The sequence below is a fragment of the Oncorhynchus mykiss genome, chromosome 23 (genome assembly GCF_013265735.2).
Source record: "Oncorhynchus mykiss isolate Arlee chromosome 23, USDA_OmykA_1.1, whole genome shotgun sequence".
In the NCBI taxonomy this organism is placed as follows: domain Eukaryota; kingdom Metazoa; phylum Chordata; class Actinopteri; order Salmoniformes; family Salmonidae; genus Oncorhynchus; species Oncorhynchus mykiss.
The window spans coordinates 46,896,544-46,911,453 of NC_048587.1; the positions used below are offsets into that span (position 1 = coordinate 46,896,544).

Sequence of the window (14,910 nt, forward strand, 5' to 3'; positions counted from 1 at the left end):
ATTTCCTGCTAGTGTAACTGCAAGTCAAAAGAGCCCTTATAAACGTTCATTCAATTTGCGGATGTTTTTGCATAAAATAAATGCTTGGTCTCAACCCATTTTTAGATAACTAAACCCTAGATTTAGTTATTTTTTTAGTCTCGAGGGAGTGGTGGGACTACAGTTCGCAGATAGCCTGCGTCAATCCTATGACAAGCAAACAAGCTATTGACGTTTTGCGCATGCTCATATACGTCGCGACAAGGAAAAGGTGCTAAAGACAAAGGACTAAACAACCCCAGGAAAAGAGGCGAAACAATTAATTTAACCAGGATTATGACACCCATACTACAGTATCGCATGAAGCGAAAGGTAAGTGGCAACAGATAAATATACTAAATATGAAGGGTTTCGCATCCATGTTTATGCTATCAAACAAATGGCACATACAGCCAGCCATAGAAGGAACATCTAGTCTTTGCAGCTGCCTTCCTGTTCCACTGTATTTTAGCTAGAGCGATGGATTTGAATATCAGGTAGATTTGACATATTTCGCTAATCTGTAAATATCACTTGTTTTACAGAATACTAAATAATACTAAGACTCTTACGCCTGTTGTCTAGTTATATCAGTTTGCTGTGATGCCACAATCATGCCGCTCTTATCGAGTCAGCTGTTAGTATAAATGTTTACTCTGTCTTGTGTTCCTTCCTGTTGACCACTGCTGAAAAGACGCTTTAGAAAAACATAGTTATCCCTAAATTATTTCAGCATGGCATTGATTTAGGTGACAACCTCTAAACATGGATTTCTGCCTCTTCCTCCCTCAGCTGTTTTCTTAAGAAGTCGTCTGTCTGTCTACATGTCACAGAGCCTCCTGTATCAGGTCCCTCATCTTTTCCACTGGAGCAAACTCTGTGGTGGAGCCGTGGTCTTCTGGGCTCTCTAGAAATGGAAAGAACTCCTAAGCTCTCATGACACTTGAGGTGCTCATAAAAAAGTTACGATGACACACATCAGAATTGAGGAAGTTGAAAAAAGAGACTCATACTCTTGCTTCTCTTGCTAATTTTTCCATAGATGATCCTTGTGGTTCATTCTAATTTTATACTGAAGCAACTGGAATATCAATGTCTACACACCCAACTTTTTGTTCACATTCAATTCGGGCCTCCTCACTCAACTTGAACACTGTTTGCCAGCAGTTTTTCTTTTCTTTTCTTCTTCCAATCATCCCTTTTGAAACAGCAGGTGTAGTTGAAGTGACCTGGCCCCCCCTCAGTGTCATCCAGTAGACCCACCTCCCCCTTCCCTTGTCACACTCTCGCCCCTACAGCAACTGAAAGGTTGCCATGACGATGCTAGTCGTGTCAGCGTAGCGACAGGGTGATGGGGAGTGCTCCATGTTCTGGGAAGGGGAGGGCAAGAGGGGGGCTGCAGGACCTGGGCTGTATGCCATGGAAGCTGAGCAAGCAGAAAGGGGTGGGGGTGGTGCGGGGAGGGATGGGAAGAGGGGTGGGGGGGGAGAGGTCAGACCTGGGAGAGCATGCTCTCTCCACCCTTCCGGCCACGCCTCCACCGCCCATCTACCACGAGAAGCAGCGGCGGGAGCTGTGTGCTCTGCACGCGCTCAATAACGTCTTCCAGGATGGGGCAGCTTTTAGCAGGGATACTCTCCAGGACATCTACCAGAGGTGGGTGGTTAAAGTTGTGTCCTCTAGGGGAGATATTTCTCTCCTCCATTCTCTATTTGTCAAATTCCTTTCCTCTTTCACCCCCTCTCTCTTTTTCTCCCCCCTTCTGCATCTCTTTCTACCTTCTGCATCTCTCTACCTTTCTCAACCTTTTTCTCTCTTGCTTCTTCTGTCCTCATCGCTCTCTTGTCCCTCTCCACAGACTCTCTCCCGGCAGTCTGGTAACCCCCCACAAGAAGAGCATGCTTGGAAATGGGAACTATGACGTGAATGTCATTATGGCCGCTCTGCAGACCCGAGGATACGAGGCTGTCTGGTGGGATAAAAGAAGGTATACCTCTATTCTCATCAAAGCTATATGGCCTTCTTCCCTATCTAGTCATTTAACATTTTTATCCAAAACGATGTAGAGGTTTTCAAATCCACAACAAGCACCATCCAACCCACTGAGCCATTGGAACCATAATGCTATGCTCATTTGTGTTCTCCATCTTGTTTACTCCTCTCCCTTTTTGGTGCGTGTGTTGTCTGCAACTATGTTAGTCGACTCAGCAGTGCTCAATTTAGTTCACTTCAATCACTGGCCGTACGCCAGCTATAGAGTGGAAAGAGGAAGACTTCCTTACATATCCTCTTCATTCTGAATCCCTGTTGAGCACATGGCAGCTACTCATGATTACCCAAACAGCTACCGAAACCGATTGCGACATAAATACAGTGCATTCATAGGGGAGAGTGGCGTAAGTTAAGTCCTTTTTTACATTTAGCATCACTACGTCAAGGCAAATGTTCTTTCTAACAAATATATCTACATATATTTCAGGATGTTGTGTATCCCTGGAAATAATCAGAATTCATGTAAACATTACAGTTTTGAAAACATAGCTAGGGGTAAGTGGGTGATGGGGCTGGTAGGTCAAAGTTGATTTCATGGAATGGGTGTGTGGTATATTTTACAGGAGGTTGGTGGCACCTTAATTGGGGAGAACGGGCTCATGGTAATGACTGGAGCGGAATCAGTGGAATGGTATCAAACATGGTTTCCAGGTGTGTGATGCCATTCAATTTGCTCCGTTCCGGCCATTATTATGAGCCGTTCTCCCCTCCGCAGCCCCCTTTGATATATTCAATATATTATAATGTACAAAATATTAGGAACACCTGCTCTTTCCATGACAGACTGTCCAGGTGAAAACTTGATCCCTTACTGATGTCAGTTGTTAAATACACTTTCAATCATTGTAGATGAAGGGGAGGATTTGTAGATGATTTTTAAGCCTTGAGACAGTTGAGACCTGGATTGTGTATGAGTGCCATTCAGAGGGTCAATGAGCAAGACAAAAGTTTAAAATGCTCTTGAACAGGGTATGGTAGAAGGTGCCAGGTGCACTGGTTTGAGTGTGTCAAGAACTGCAACGCTGTTGGGTTTTCACGCTCAACAGTTTCCCATGTGTATCAAGAATGGTCCACCACCCAAAGGACATCCAGCCAACTTGACAATGCTGTGGGAAGCATTGGAGCCAAAATGGGCCAGCATCCCTGTGGAATGCTTTCGACACCTTGTAGAGTCCATGCCTTGACAAATTGAGGCTGTTCTGAGGGCAAAAGGGAGGGGTGCAACTCAATATTAGGAAGGTGTTCCTAATGTTTTGTACACTGTGTATATCTTGAATGTATTCCTACATTCAGATATAGATCTCTCCGTTCAATATGACTTACCCTTCCATTTCTTGACCAGTTGTCTGGGACAGGGATTTTGTTCCATTTCTTGACCAGTTGTCTGGGACAGGGATTTTGTTCCATTTCTTGACCAGTTGTCTGGGACAGGGATGTTGTTCCATTTCTTGACCAGTTGTCTGGGACAGGGATGTTGTTTAAATGTGCCAATTTGTAGGAAGGTTCTCTGCATTAGAGGCTACTAAGCCCATGAAACTGGTCCGCAAAATTCCGGATATGTTTATCAAGCTCAGATTCCATGTCATCAGATAAGACCTTGTGCCTCCGCTGTTTTCTTTTTTGTTAATGTACCTCTTCAGTGTCATTCAGTCAACTTGTTTCATCCCTTGCTGCTGCTCCAATGGACTTCTTCCCTTCTTTCACTTCCTTGGCTACTTTCAAGAACCTTAAGAGGGGCTAGACCCCTGCTTGTTTTCCGTTTGTAAACACAGGCATGATAATCTTGAGTTCATAAGCATGACACATTGCAAAAATACTATACTACTATGCATATTATGCATAGAACTGACTAAATGTAATCATCATTTGTATGGGGTATGGTGGCCAATTACTCAATTTATCCCAAGGCAAACATTTTGGCTATATTAGCCCACACAGCTACAAGGTTGCATGTTCATGCAATGTTAAGGACCTCATAATGTTGCTTATAGAGACCCCAACTGATGTATAGAACAATCATAGAAGTATCTACTTTGGTGTAAATACAAGCATCAAAGTCATTAGAATTTGTGAAAATCTTTTCTTCGGGCATAACTTGCTTATCACTTTTCCCATGTGGTTTATTCCTTCACAGATGCCATAAAATGATGACCTCTTCATAAATATTTGGTCACATGATCAAGTTTGTGTATAGATATCTAGAAACAAGGGGTGGCTTAACTTACCCCACAGACATCATCATGGATTTACAACATTACAGTAGCTACTGAAAATCCACTCATGGAAGTCTGTGATTGTGTAACCTTTATTTAACTAGGCAAGTCAGTTAAGAACAAATTCTTATTTACAATGACGGCCTACCCCGGACAAACCCGGACGACGCTGGGCCAATTGTGCACCACCCTATGGGACTCCCAGTCATAGCCGACTGTGATTCAGCCTGGATTCGAACCTGTAGTGACGACTCTTGGACTGAGATGCAGTGCCTTTGACTGCTGCGCCACTCAGGAGCTCGTGATTGACTTGTGTATTGTGTTCCTGCAGGGATGTGGGCAGTATTGCGCTATCCAACGTAACGGGCTTCATCTTGAACGTCCCATCCAATCTGCGCTGGGGTCCGTTGCGCCTGCCACTCAAACGCCAGCACTGGATAGGGGTGCGGGAGGTGGGTGGAGTCTATTACAACCTCGACTCCAAACTACGTAGCCCACATACCATCGGAAACCCTGATGAGCTCAGGTAGTGTGTGTGTGTTTTATCCTGTCCAGTCAGTAGATTGAGTCCATCGTTATTTGCATTGTTCATTTTACATACATTGTGGAGCAGCCAAGAGAGAATGTAATTTGTATTGTCTCCACTAGGTGTTGCCACATAGTAATACAAAGTCAGTCTCATTCCCAAATAATAATCACTTCCACGGCCGCCATCCACAATGATGATTGATCCTTGTCTAACTTCTAATAAATAACAAGCTGACATCTTTATTTTCCGTCTGTTCTTTCAATTCCCTCCACACAACAGGAAGTTCCTGCGTTACCAGCTGAGAGGGAAAAATGGTGAGCTCCTATTGGTGGTGTCTGAGGAGGTGGAGGTCCACCAAACATGGAGGTCAGATGGCTGTTGATTGAATGTGCCCGGCAACCTTTTCTCTACCGGATTAGACTTTTCCCAGTTGTTGCTCAGGATAACATGGTCCAATCAGGAGACAGATTGAAGAGCAGGTGGGGTTGTGTTCAGCCAATCACACAGATGCACACCGACCAGACATACTTTTTTTTCTCACACACCCATTGCTGGACTCTGGCTGATGAGACCTTAAGCGATGAAGGAAACAGATGAATACAGGGAGGTAATGAAGAAATCACACTACACAACGTTATGTTTGGTGTTTGGGATTCTGTGTTTTTATATATATTGATGACTATTTTTCATTTTTTTTGTACGTTTCCAGTTTCCAAGTGTGAGAGGCATGTGACTGTGTGTAATACTACCCATCTGTCACTCTTGCTAGCTCTCTCTCGCTCTCTCTCTCTGTCCTCGCTCTCTCTCTCTGTCCCCCCTCTCTCTGTCTCTCTCTCTCTGTCCCTCTCTCTCTCTCTGTCCCTCTCTCTCTCCTATCTGTCATTCTCTGCTCTACTGTGACAGTGTGCATCTCTTCTTTACCTGTCTGTCTTCCTCTGATCATGTCACTGCTCACAATTCAATTTTTTTTCACCCGGACAACATTAAATCCCGCCCCCAAAAATTATAACGTTTGTACAAACACAGAGCTAATGATGACAGCAACCAATGGAATGCCAAGCACTCCATGGTGTGTCTATTGTGTACATAGACTGTAATATAGTTGGTGAGAAGCACGTTTTCTCAATAGCACAGGAGGACCTGTGTATGTAGCTGTTTTATCCTCTGTTGCTTCTGAGACCATCCCTGTCTGTTAGTAGGAAACTCTGCTAGTTCATGTCTTCAAATTAGAAATCCTCTTGGCTGAAGCCATGTTAGGCCCAGGTATTGACACATGGCTATATAAATAAAGGTTCAATTAAAATGTATTAATGAATTAATTGACAAATGGCTGTATATTGTATCATGGTAGAGCCAGGATTTGTTCTTGACCATGCGGCCCTACCAGGAAAAGCCACACACCTGTTTTTTATCAGGGCCCAGAGTTTTTTCTGGTTAGATCGTGTGGTCAAGAAAAACTCATGACCTCAAGACCTGCAAAAATCCACGAGCCAAATATACAGAGTTGTGGAATTGGTACAAATGCTAATTAAGGTTTCCAGTTATTCGCTGGAAATGCACTGCTGTTAGATTTGGATATATCTGAAGATACCTTGGCTGTAATGTCCACAATGGTAATGTCCACAAAAAGTAAAGTGGAGTCAGAGGGAAAAGGTTGACAGTTGAGGGAGTAATGGAAAGAGAAAGTATGTCCGATAGATGTGTAGAAGAAAAAGGGAAAGTTTGAGAGTCCAAGACCTGTTAGTTTAGAAATTGAGAATTTTTAACAGCTGTTTGAGAGATTTGGTTGATAGATCTTTATCATCATCACAACAACATATTGTGAATTATTTAAGACTTGATAAGGCCTTAACTTGTTTAGAGGATGCAGACATTATTGTCTACCAAAAGAGGGGTTGTTACATTTTGCACCTGGTGGGCTCAATCCTAAAAGCTTTCCTATTCATCTGAGCATCCAATCACATGATTCATTCAACTGATGATTTAATCATTTGCAACAGTCACACATCATGAGACAAAACAATGAGGTTGCTGGTCTGGGGATGCCCCTAGGGGACTTCAGGTTGGGCAACCAAACTCACCGGTAGAAAATCCCTTTCAAACCAGTAAATAGTGACATAGTGGATTTAGCGTTTTGCCATGACAATCCCACCCACCTCCCTTCTGTTACTGTTTTCTGTTTTTTTTTTCTCACAAAAATAAAAGCTTGTAATGGCACTTTATATGTACACCTGAGGATGTGGCTTAATTTCTTGAGTGCAATTGTTGGAATTTGGATGGAAAATGGAGCGCATTTATAATAAACCCTACGTTGCCTGCTTTGTTTTCCTGCTACTGCTTGTTTAGTGTCATTTGCGTGCGCGGACCCATGTTACGGGCGTTTCGCTCGAGCGTTGTTTTGACACTGTGGAACGAAGAGCGCGCGTTTGGAAGTACGGGAACGCGCCAAACAGTGCAGATGTGTCGCAGATTTGAGAAGTCACTGTACGTACGGAGAGATCGAGTGGAATGGAGAAATTAATCTGGAACTAAATCGAAAACAAATCTCACTTTCTAGAGGGAGGGTTGGGGGAGGAGAATACCATTTTTAAACACGACTTCTAGATATTTGTCATAGCCTATACAGTTACTTTGTAGCGACAGAGTTGAACTAACAGCGGTTATTCTCATCTCTACTAGATCAGTTTATTTCAAAGAGTAAGCAGAACGTTCATTATTGGACCAATGGAGCTGTCAGCGATTGGTGAACAAGTGTTTGCTGTGGAATCAATAATCAAGAAAAGAGTTAGAAAGGTAAGGCGTTCATATTGGAAATAAAACGCATGTACCATAATTGGATAATGACAATTTTACGCATTTAGGAGAATATCCATTATAGGGTACCCTATATTTAGTAGGGAACACAGATGGCTACATTGAAAAGCACTTTACCAGTGGTCTATTTATATCCAGTATCCATTGACATAAACGTTTAAGGGGGCGTGAAAGTGGGGAGTATCTCTTTAAATTTAACATAACGTGGAGCGTGTTGCAGTCGCTTTACACTCCGGGTGCCAGTGGTCTATCCTAACGGAAGCATCATATCGGAACCTAAACATTGCATTCAGTCTTGTGCATTGGCAGAAGAATAGCCCACGGGTTATTCAATTATTGCGTATTTGTGAAGAGCTACGCAGTTTCGCTTGAGGAAATGGCAGATACAGGTTTTTGGGTTATTAGGGCGCAAACCGCGGCCGCCTCGTTTGACAAGCATCATGTATGAAACGAAGTCCTTGTAAGTGTTGGTCTTGCATTGCATTAAAAATGAATTCGATTCCGTCCATGAGTCATTGTCCGTGCAGGCGCTCATCAACCGTTAAAATAGCCAGTCCCCGTAACATAGGGAAAAACATTGCATTCGGTCAAATATTGTTGTGCATGTCTTTAATCCCTGTCCAGTTCACATATTAATTTTATAACGTTTTGAGCGTGTGCGTATGTAGGGGGGAGTCTCGTGACGTTCCCAATTCTCTCAAGTCACCAGTGTGCTCGTGCGATGACGTCATTCTATTTAGCAACTGTCAAAGTCAAGAAGATATATAGAGTAAAGTCATCTGGAATCTGACTTCCCGGTAATGACATGATTACATCGTATAGATGAGAAGACATGCATTTCCTTGATTTTCAAAAGTTATTATAGGCTATTTATCTATGTGCTTGGAGTAGACTGTGAGCATAGCAACATTACCATTAACATCCTCCCACACACACTCTCTCTCCTCTTTCTCCCTGATTGATGTTTGTCTCCAACGTTCTGTGTCACAGGGGAACGTGGAATATCTATTGAAGTGGAAGGGATGGCCCCCCAAGTGAGTATCATCTCTATGACGTCATCATCATATCCAGTAATCCAGGACCATGAGTCATGCAGAGTATTATTGGATGGATGAGTAACCACGGCGATGTCTTTGTACAGATACAGTACATGGGAACCAGAGGAGCACATCTTGGACCAGCGTCTGGTGCAGGCCTATGAGGAAAAGTAAGTCCATGAGACACTGTAGAGGCCTTACCTAACTAACGAATAGCATAGCACTGTAGTAGTAGTAGTATTAATACACCATACTGTAGTAATAGTAAACTATGCCTGTTTGTACTGACTGACCTTACCATTCCACCAGAGACCAAAAGGACAGAGCTCTAGGGTACCGGAAGAGAGGACCCAAAGCTAAAAGGCTTCTACTACAGGTGGGATGGGTTAATGTTAAATGTATCTTCTCCTGTGTCTGTTTAGACAGAGTAATACTAGTTGGCATACTAACTAAAGGAGTAAGGATGTTGGAGAAACACTGCTACTCTATAAGACATCTTTATTATTCCCCTCTCTGTAGAACACTATTTACACCATGGATCTCCGTAGTGCCCACAAGGCCCCAGAGAAGCCTCCAGCTCGCCTACGTCTCTCCCTGACTCGCTCACTGGACTCTGAGGCAGAGGATCCGACCTACGGGGCCTGTAGACGGAGCCTGCACCCCCACCTGGACCACCACAAAAACAAACCCAGGAGGTCACAGTTCGTGCGCCTGGCCTCTCCCCCTGGTCCCCCTACCCCCACACAGGACCCCACACATGAGGACTGGGGAAGGAGGGAAGAGGAAGATGAGGAGGAGGAAGCTCGACAGGATGAGTCAGAGCGAGAGACAGAGATGTCCAGCGGCATTCTGAATGGTAAGTGTGTTAGTCGGTCACAGGAAGTTTCTATTCTGCCTAATCACCAAATTGACCTAATTCTAGACTATGACACTGGTGTGTGTGTGTGTGTGTGTGTGTGTGTGTGTGTGTGTGTGTGTGTGTGTGTGTGTGTGTGTGTGTGTGTGTGTGTGTGTGTGTGTGTGAACCTGTTAGTAGGTATAGTACAGGAGGCCCGCTGGGCAGACAACCAGGAACATAAGCTCCCCGATCCCATCCAAACTGGGCACAGCAAACAGACACAAGTAATGGCAAGAGAGAGGGTTGACAATAGGGTTTAATGTATGGCACAGTACATGTCAATCTTCCTGGTAGAACACAGATGGCCTATGCATAGCCTACAGGCAATGTACTCATCATGCAAGCAATGCACAGTGCTCTTATCAACCTTTGTCAGTGAGTTCATGATGTCAGGAACAAATGAGATACATAATCTAGGTCACGATAGAAATGTAACTTAATAATAAGTTTGTTCTTGAATTGCAGTGGCATTTGCATCTCTTGGCTTTGCAACCATGGAAAACACTTTAAAATTACAAATAGTTACAAATCATACATGTTTTTTTGTTTATAATGAACTAAAACATAACGGATGGTGTTTATATTGCAAAACCTTACCTTAATGCATTGTATAAAGTACCAAGTGCAAGCAAATTGGTTTGTCCCTGTAGTGATGAGTAGAGTTTTAGTGATAACTTTTGGGCGGTAAAATCACCTATATGCATAAATATTAATATAATAACCATCATATTGAAGTAAATTTGGAGTCACGCGATGATATGGTGTGTGGCCCTCTCACTAGGACTCGGGAAACCATTCAGTTGATTAGGCTACAGATGAAATAAATGATAATGAACTTCACAGGGTGGTGAAAGTGCAAGGTGATAAGCTTGATGCTCCTGTCTAATAAATATTAAGGGTCTTATTCTGGTGAAATGATGATCGATGCTTGACTGACGTTTGACAAATACAAATATTCTCGCTGTTGTCCATAATAATCTCATCATGTAGACTAGCCAACCCGCACAGCCTACCTGCACTGTAGCCTACCTACACTGTATCTGTGAGGTGTTGGCTAGAGCACGTGTCAAGACCAGAGTAGGTACATTTGCTAATTAAAACAACAGTTTTTCATAAAACTATGGGTAGAGTTGAAAATGCGATGTAAACACATTGAACTTTAGTTTTTTATTCGGTACATGAAAACCTAAACAAAAAGTACATTTTGTATGCACTACGTCATCGCGCACTGATTTTTATCCTCAACAACAAGTCCATTTGTGGAAACATACCACTGGTGGGAAAATTTTTATATTTTCCTTACACCGATTCTAGAATATTCTCATGTAATTCTGTCACCAATTGAATGGATACCTAGCTACTGTGAGCAAAATCATTCAAAATATAACTTTAGTCAATTATGTTTAAATGGTTAATGACCTTAGATGTGTCAGTCTGTGGTCTCCAATCCCCAAATTCTCAGTTAACAACAATGACACATTTTAGTTATCATCATTGATATTACAACTCCTACTGGAGCACAGTGTTATTTAACCTTTATCATAATGATAAAAACTGTTAAAAGTCATGAAGCTGACATATCAGTTGATTTAGAATGGGAAGATGTACACATACATTCAATACACGTGATAGACTTGATGAAATCCCAGCAAACTTACCCTCTCCTGTTCTCTCTCCCTCTTTCCTCCTATCTCCCCTCCCATTAGGGCAGAATAGGGCAGAGGACTGGAGTTCCGTGATTGGCTCAGAGGAAGTGACCGTGTCAGAGAGGTCGGACGTTTGGAACCCAGTGATAGGCCCAGGGGAGGTGACCGTGACTGACGTCACCATAAACTCTCTCACAGTGACTTTCAGAGAGGCCCTGGCAGCCAAAGGCTTCTTCAGAGGCTGGGGCTTAGAGTTCTAGAGAGTTCTAGAGAGTCTTGAGTTTTATCTTCACACTGTCGGGAATGCGTGAACTCTTTCTCCTCATACGTTTACCCTTCTTCCCTTTCTGGCCTTGTGAGTGACCTCTGTCCACACTAACTTCCTCTTCTGTTCAATAGGCAGACTGTAGTGTACAGTATACACCGACTACATTGAGATGGGCATACACTCCTACATCGAGCCGGCTATACACAGTATACTGTATATCATAGCCTTCTATACAAGAAAGGGTTTTGTGCACTGCATATGGACTGTTATTATTAGATGTGGCTTAGAGTCTTGTAATGATTTAGAAATCCTCTACAAAATGACTTAATCAGTCTGCATACTTTTCTCCTCTCCTCTCTATGGGTACATAGTGATAATCAAGACATGTTGGATCCCACTAACACCCTGCACAACACATGCAGTGTACACTGCCCTTAAAAGTGGAACCAAAACCTTTTTTATTTATTTTTTTACAAAAAAACTGACTTGGGAACAGTCTGTTCTGAATTGCACTGTATTTACATCATGATGTGGTCATCTTTGTGGAATCTACCATTGGTCAGTGGCTGTTTATCCCACTCCAAGCCGAGGCTGATGGTGTCTTGTGAGTATGACTCGGTAAAATGATCTGATCTCCCTCTGCGATCAAATGCAGCAAGGGATTATGGGACTGCCTGAAGTTACTCTTTCTGGAGATATTTTGGGGCTTGTAAACGTGCGTCTGCACGCGCACTCACAACAAAGCAACACTGACTGCCCCCTCTTTTTGGATGTTTATTCAGCTATCCTTTGAGCTTGAAGTAAGAGGAAACAGACTGAAGGGTATTGTGTCTTTTTAGTCCTTATTTTTTCTATATATCGATCTGACTGAATGTAATTCAATGTATTTATTATTTGAAGGAGAAAACTTGTGTATTAGTAAATACTGAACAGATTTTTTTGGTAACACTTTACTTGACACCCAGCGTCATAACACATTGACATGTTCATAACCATGTCATAACAGCTGACAACTTGTCATAACATACATTGTGTTATTTTATGGCTGGTTATGACACCTACACTACCGGTCAAAAGTTTTAGAACACCTACTCATTCAAGGGTTTTTTTTATTTTTTATTCTACATTGTAGGATAATAGTGAAGACATCAAACCTATGAAATAACACATGGAATCATGTAGTAACCAAAAAAAGTGTTAAACAAATCAAAATATATTTTATATTTGAGATTCTTCAAATAGTCACCCTTTTGCCTTGATGACAGCTTTGCAAACTCTTGGCATTCTCTCAACCAGCTTCACATGGAATTATTTTCCAACCGTCTTGAAGGAGTTCACACATATGCTGAGCACTTGTTGGCTGCTTTTCCTTCACTCTACGGTCTGACTCATCCCAAACCATCTCAATTTGGTTGAGGTCGGATGATTGTGGAGGGCAGGTCATCTGATGCAGCACTCCATCACTCTCCTTCTTGGTCAAATAGCCCTTACACAGTCTGGAGGTGTGTTGGGTCATTGTCCTGTTCAAAAACAAATTATAGTCCCACTAAGCGCAAAACAGATGGGATGGCGAATCGCTGCAGAATGCTGTGGTAGCCATGCTGGTTAAGTGTGCCTTGAATTCTAAATAAATCAGACAGTGTCACCAGCAAAGCAACTCCTCCTCCATGCTTTACGGTGGGAAATAAACATGCAGAGATCATCCGTTCACGCACACCGCGTCTCACAAAGACACAGCGGTTGGGACCAAATATCTCCAATTTGGACTCCAGACCAAAGGACAAATTTCTATCGGTCTAATGTTCATTGCTCGTGTTTCTTGGCCCAAGCAAGTCTCTTCTTATTATTGGTGCCCTTTACTAGTGGTTTCTTTGTAGCAATTCAACCATGAAGGCCTGATTCAGTCTCCTCTGAACAGTTGATGTTGAGATGTGTCCATTACTTGAACTCTGTAAAGCATTTATTTGGGCTGCAATTTCTGAGGCTGGTACCTCAAATGAACTTATCCTCTGTAGAAGAGGTAACTCTGGGTCTTCCATTCCTGTGGCGGTCCTCATGAGAGCCAGTATCATCATAGTGCTTGGTTTTTGTGACTGCACTAGAAAATGTCAAAGTTCTTGAAATGTTCCATATTGACTTGACCTTCATGTCGTAAAGTAATGATTAACTGTAATTTCTCTTTGCTTATTTGAGCTGTTCTTGCCATAATATGGACTTGGTTTTTAACCGAATAGGATTGTTTTCTGTATACCCCCCTACCTTGTCACAAACACAACTGATTGGCTCAAACTCATGAAGAAATTCCACTTTTAACAAGGTACCCCTGTTAATTGAAATGCATTCCACTGTACTACCTCATGAAACTGGTTGAGAGAGTGCCAAGCTGTCATCAAGGCAAAGGGTGGCTATTTGAAGAATCTCAAATAACATATTTTGATTTGTTCAACACCTTTTTGGTTACTACATGATTCTGTGTTATTTCATAGTTTGTCTTCACTACTATTTTACAATGTAGAAAATAGTAAAAATGAAGAAAAACCCTTGAGTTAGGTGTTCTAAAACCTTTGACCGGTAGTGTACATAAGTGTCAAAACCCACAAAACCTACCACACAAGGCAAAACATTCCATTACACCATGGCCTGCCTGTCAACAGTGTATATATTTTTTTACATTTACCATATTCAATGCTCATTGTAATTGCGCACACATTGTCAGACATGCACCTACCCCAATGTGCTGTTGCTGATGACTAGGATAAATGCAGGAACAGGACAAGACACCTTTTTGACTGATGACTGACATAACGGCATGTACGCGATGGGCTTATATAATTAGGATTGTCAAAATGCTTCTTGAAGGACTAAGAAACTACACTTCAACACCAAGTAAAATGACACAGGATGGTCATAATGCTTCATGACATTGTCAGAGTATTTTCTACAAGTTATTTAAAATATGACAAAATGTATTATTCTCTTTCAAGAGAAAGGAAACTTGTTGGCAGGGGAAAAAATGATTACAATAAAATGTTGGTTGACTTATGTGGGTCTCATAACCAGCCATAAAATAACACAATATGTCACAGGTGTAAATATGGGTCATTAGTGTTACATGGTTATGACACTGGGTGTCAAGTGTTACCTATTTTTCTTCGGATTAAACTATGCGCTAATGCGGTAGCCATGACAAGACTCGTTTGATATTGCCAAATGCGGTTAGTTGCTTAAATATTCACTGCTGAGCAAAGAATTTTGCACTTTATGGCTTGTCTAATCAAAAACCATTGTCTATAACTTGTCAATGTCTGAGATTATTTATATTGTACTAAAAATAAATGGATGTTGAGCTTTAATTGTTCGTTTGTGACAGATTTCTTAATTTGTCGGCGGTCATGTGGGCGAGATAATGAAGTAAATGTGTTGTCCGTGTAACCA

General features: G+C 42.1%; 2 protein-coding genes across 4 annotated transcripts; both read left to right on the top strand.

The window, feature by feature from the left end:
• The first annotated feature begins 151 nt into the window (after window positions 1-151).
• LOC110502861 (josephin-1) lies at window positions 152-7,042 on the top strand. Of its 2 annotated transcripts, none has more exons than XM_021581202.2 (5): window positions 152-351; window positions 811-1,674; window positions 1,877-2,005; window positions 4,615-4,735; window positions 5,092-5,225. In XM_021581202.2, exons 2-5 carry the CDS (start codon window positions 1,370-1,372, stop codon window positions 5,128-5,130), a joined length of 594 nt encoding a protein of 197 aa, XP_021436877.2. In that variant the 5' UTR covers window positions 152-351; window positions 811-1,369; the 3' UTR covers window positions 5,131-5,225. The 2 variants fall into 2 exon arrangements, with proteins under 2 accessions (XP_021436877.2, XP_021436876.2); XM_021581201.2 differs by having other exon boundaries at window positions 156-351; window positions 4,615-4,809; window positions 5,092-7,042.
• A 170-nt stretch (window positions 7,043-7,212) lies between these two features.
• cbx7b (chromobox homolog 7b) lies at window positions 7,213-12,532 on the top strand. 2 transcript variants are annotated; one of them, XM_021581200.2, is made up of 7 exons: window positions 7,213-7,296; window positions 7,492-7,605; window positions 8,617-8,660; window positions 8,768-8,833; window positions 8,973-9,039; window positions 9,183-9,519; window positions 11,268-12,532. In XM_021581200.2, the coding sequence occupies exons 2-7, from the start codon at window positions 7,537-7,539 to the stop codon at window positions 11,465-11,467; spliced, it is 783 nt and encodes a 260-aa protein (XP_021436875.2). In that variant the 5' UTR covers window positions 7,213-7,296; window positions 7,492-7,536; the 3' UTR covers window positions 11,468-12,532. The 2 variants fall into 2 exon arrangements, with proteins under 2 accessions (XP_021436875.2, XP_036816478.1); XM_036960583.1 differs by having other exon boundaries at window positions 7,234-7,605.
• The last annotated feature ends 2,378 nt before the right edge of the window (window positions 12,533-14,910 follow it).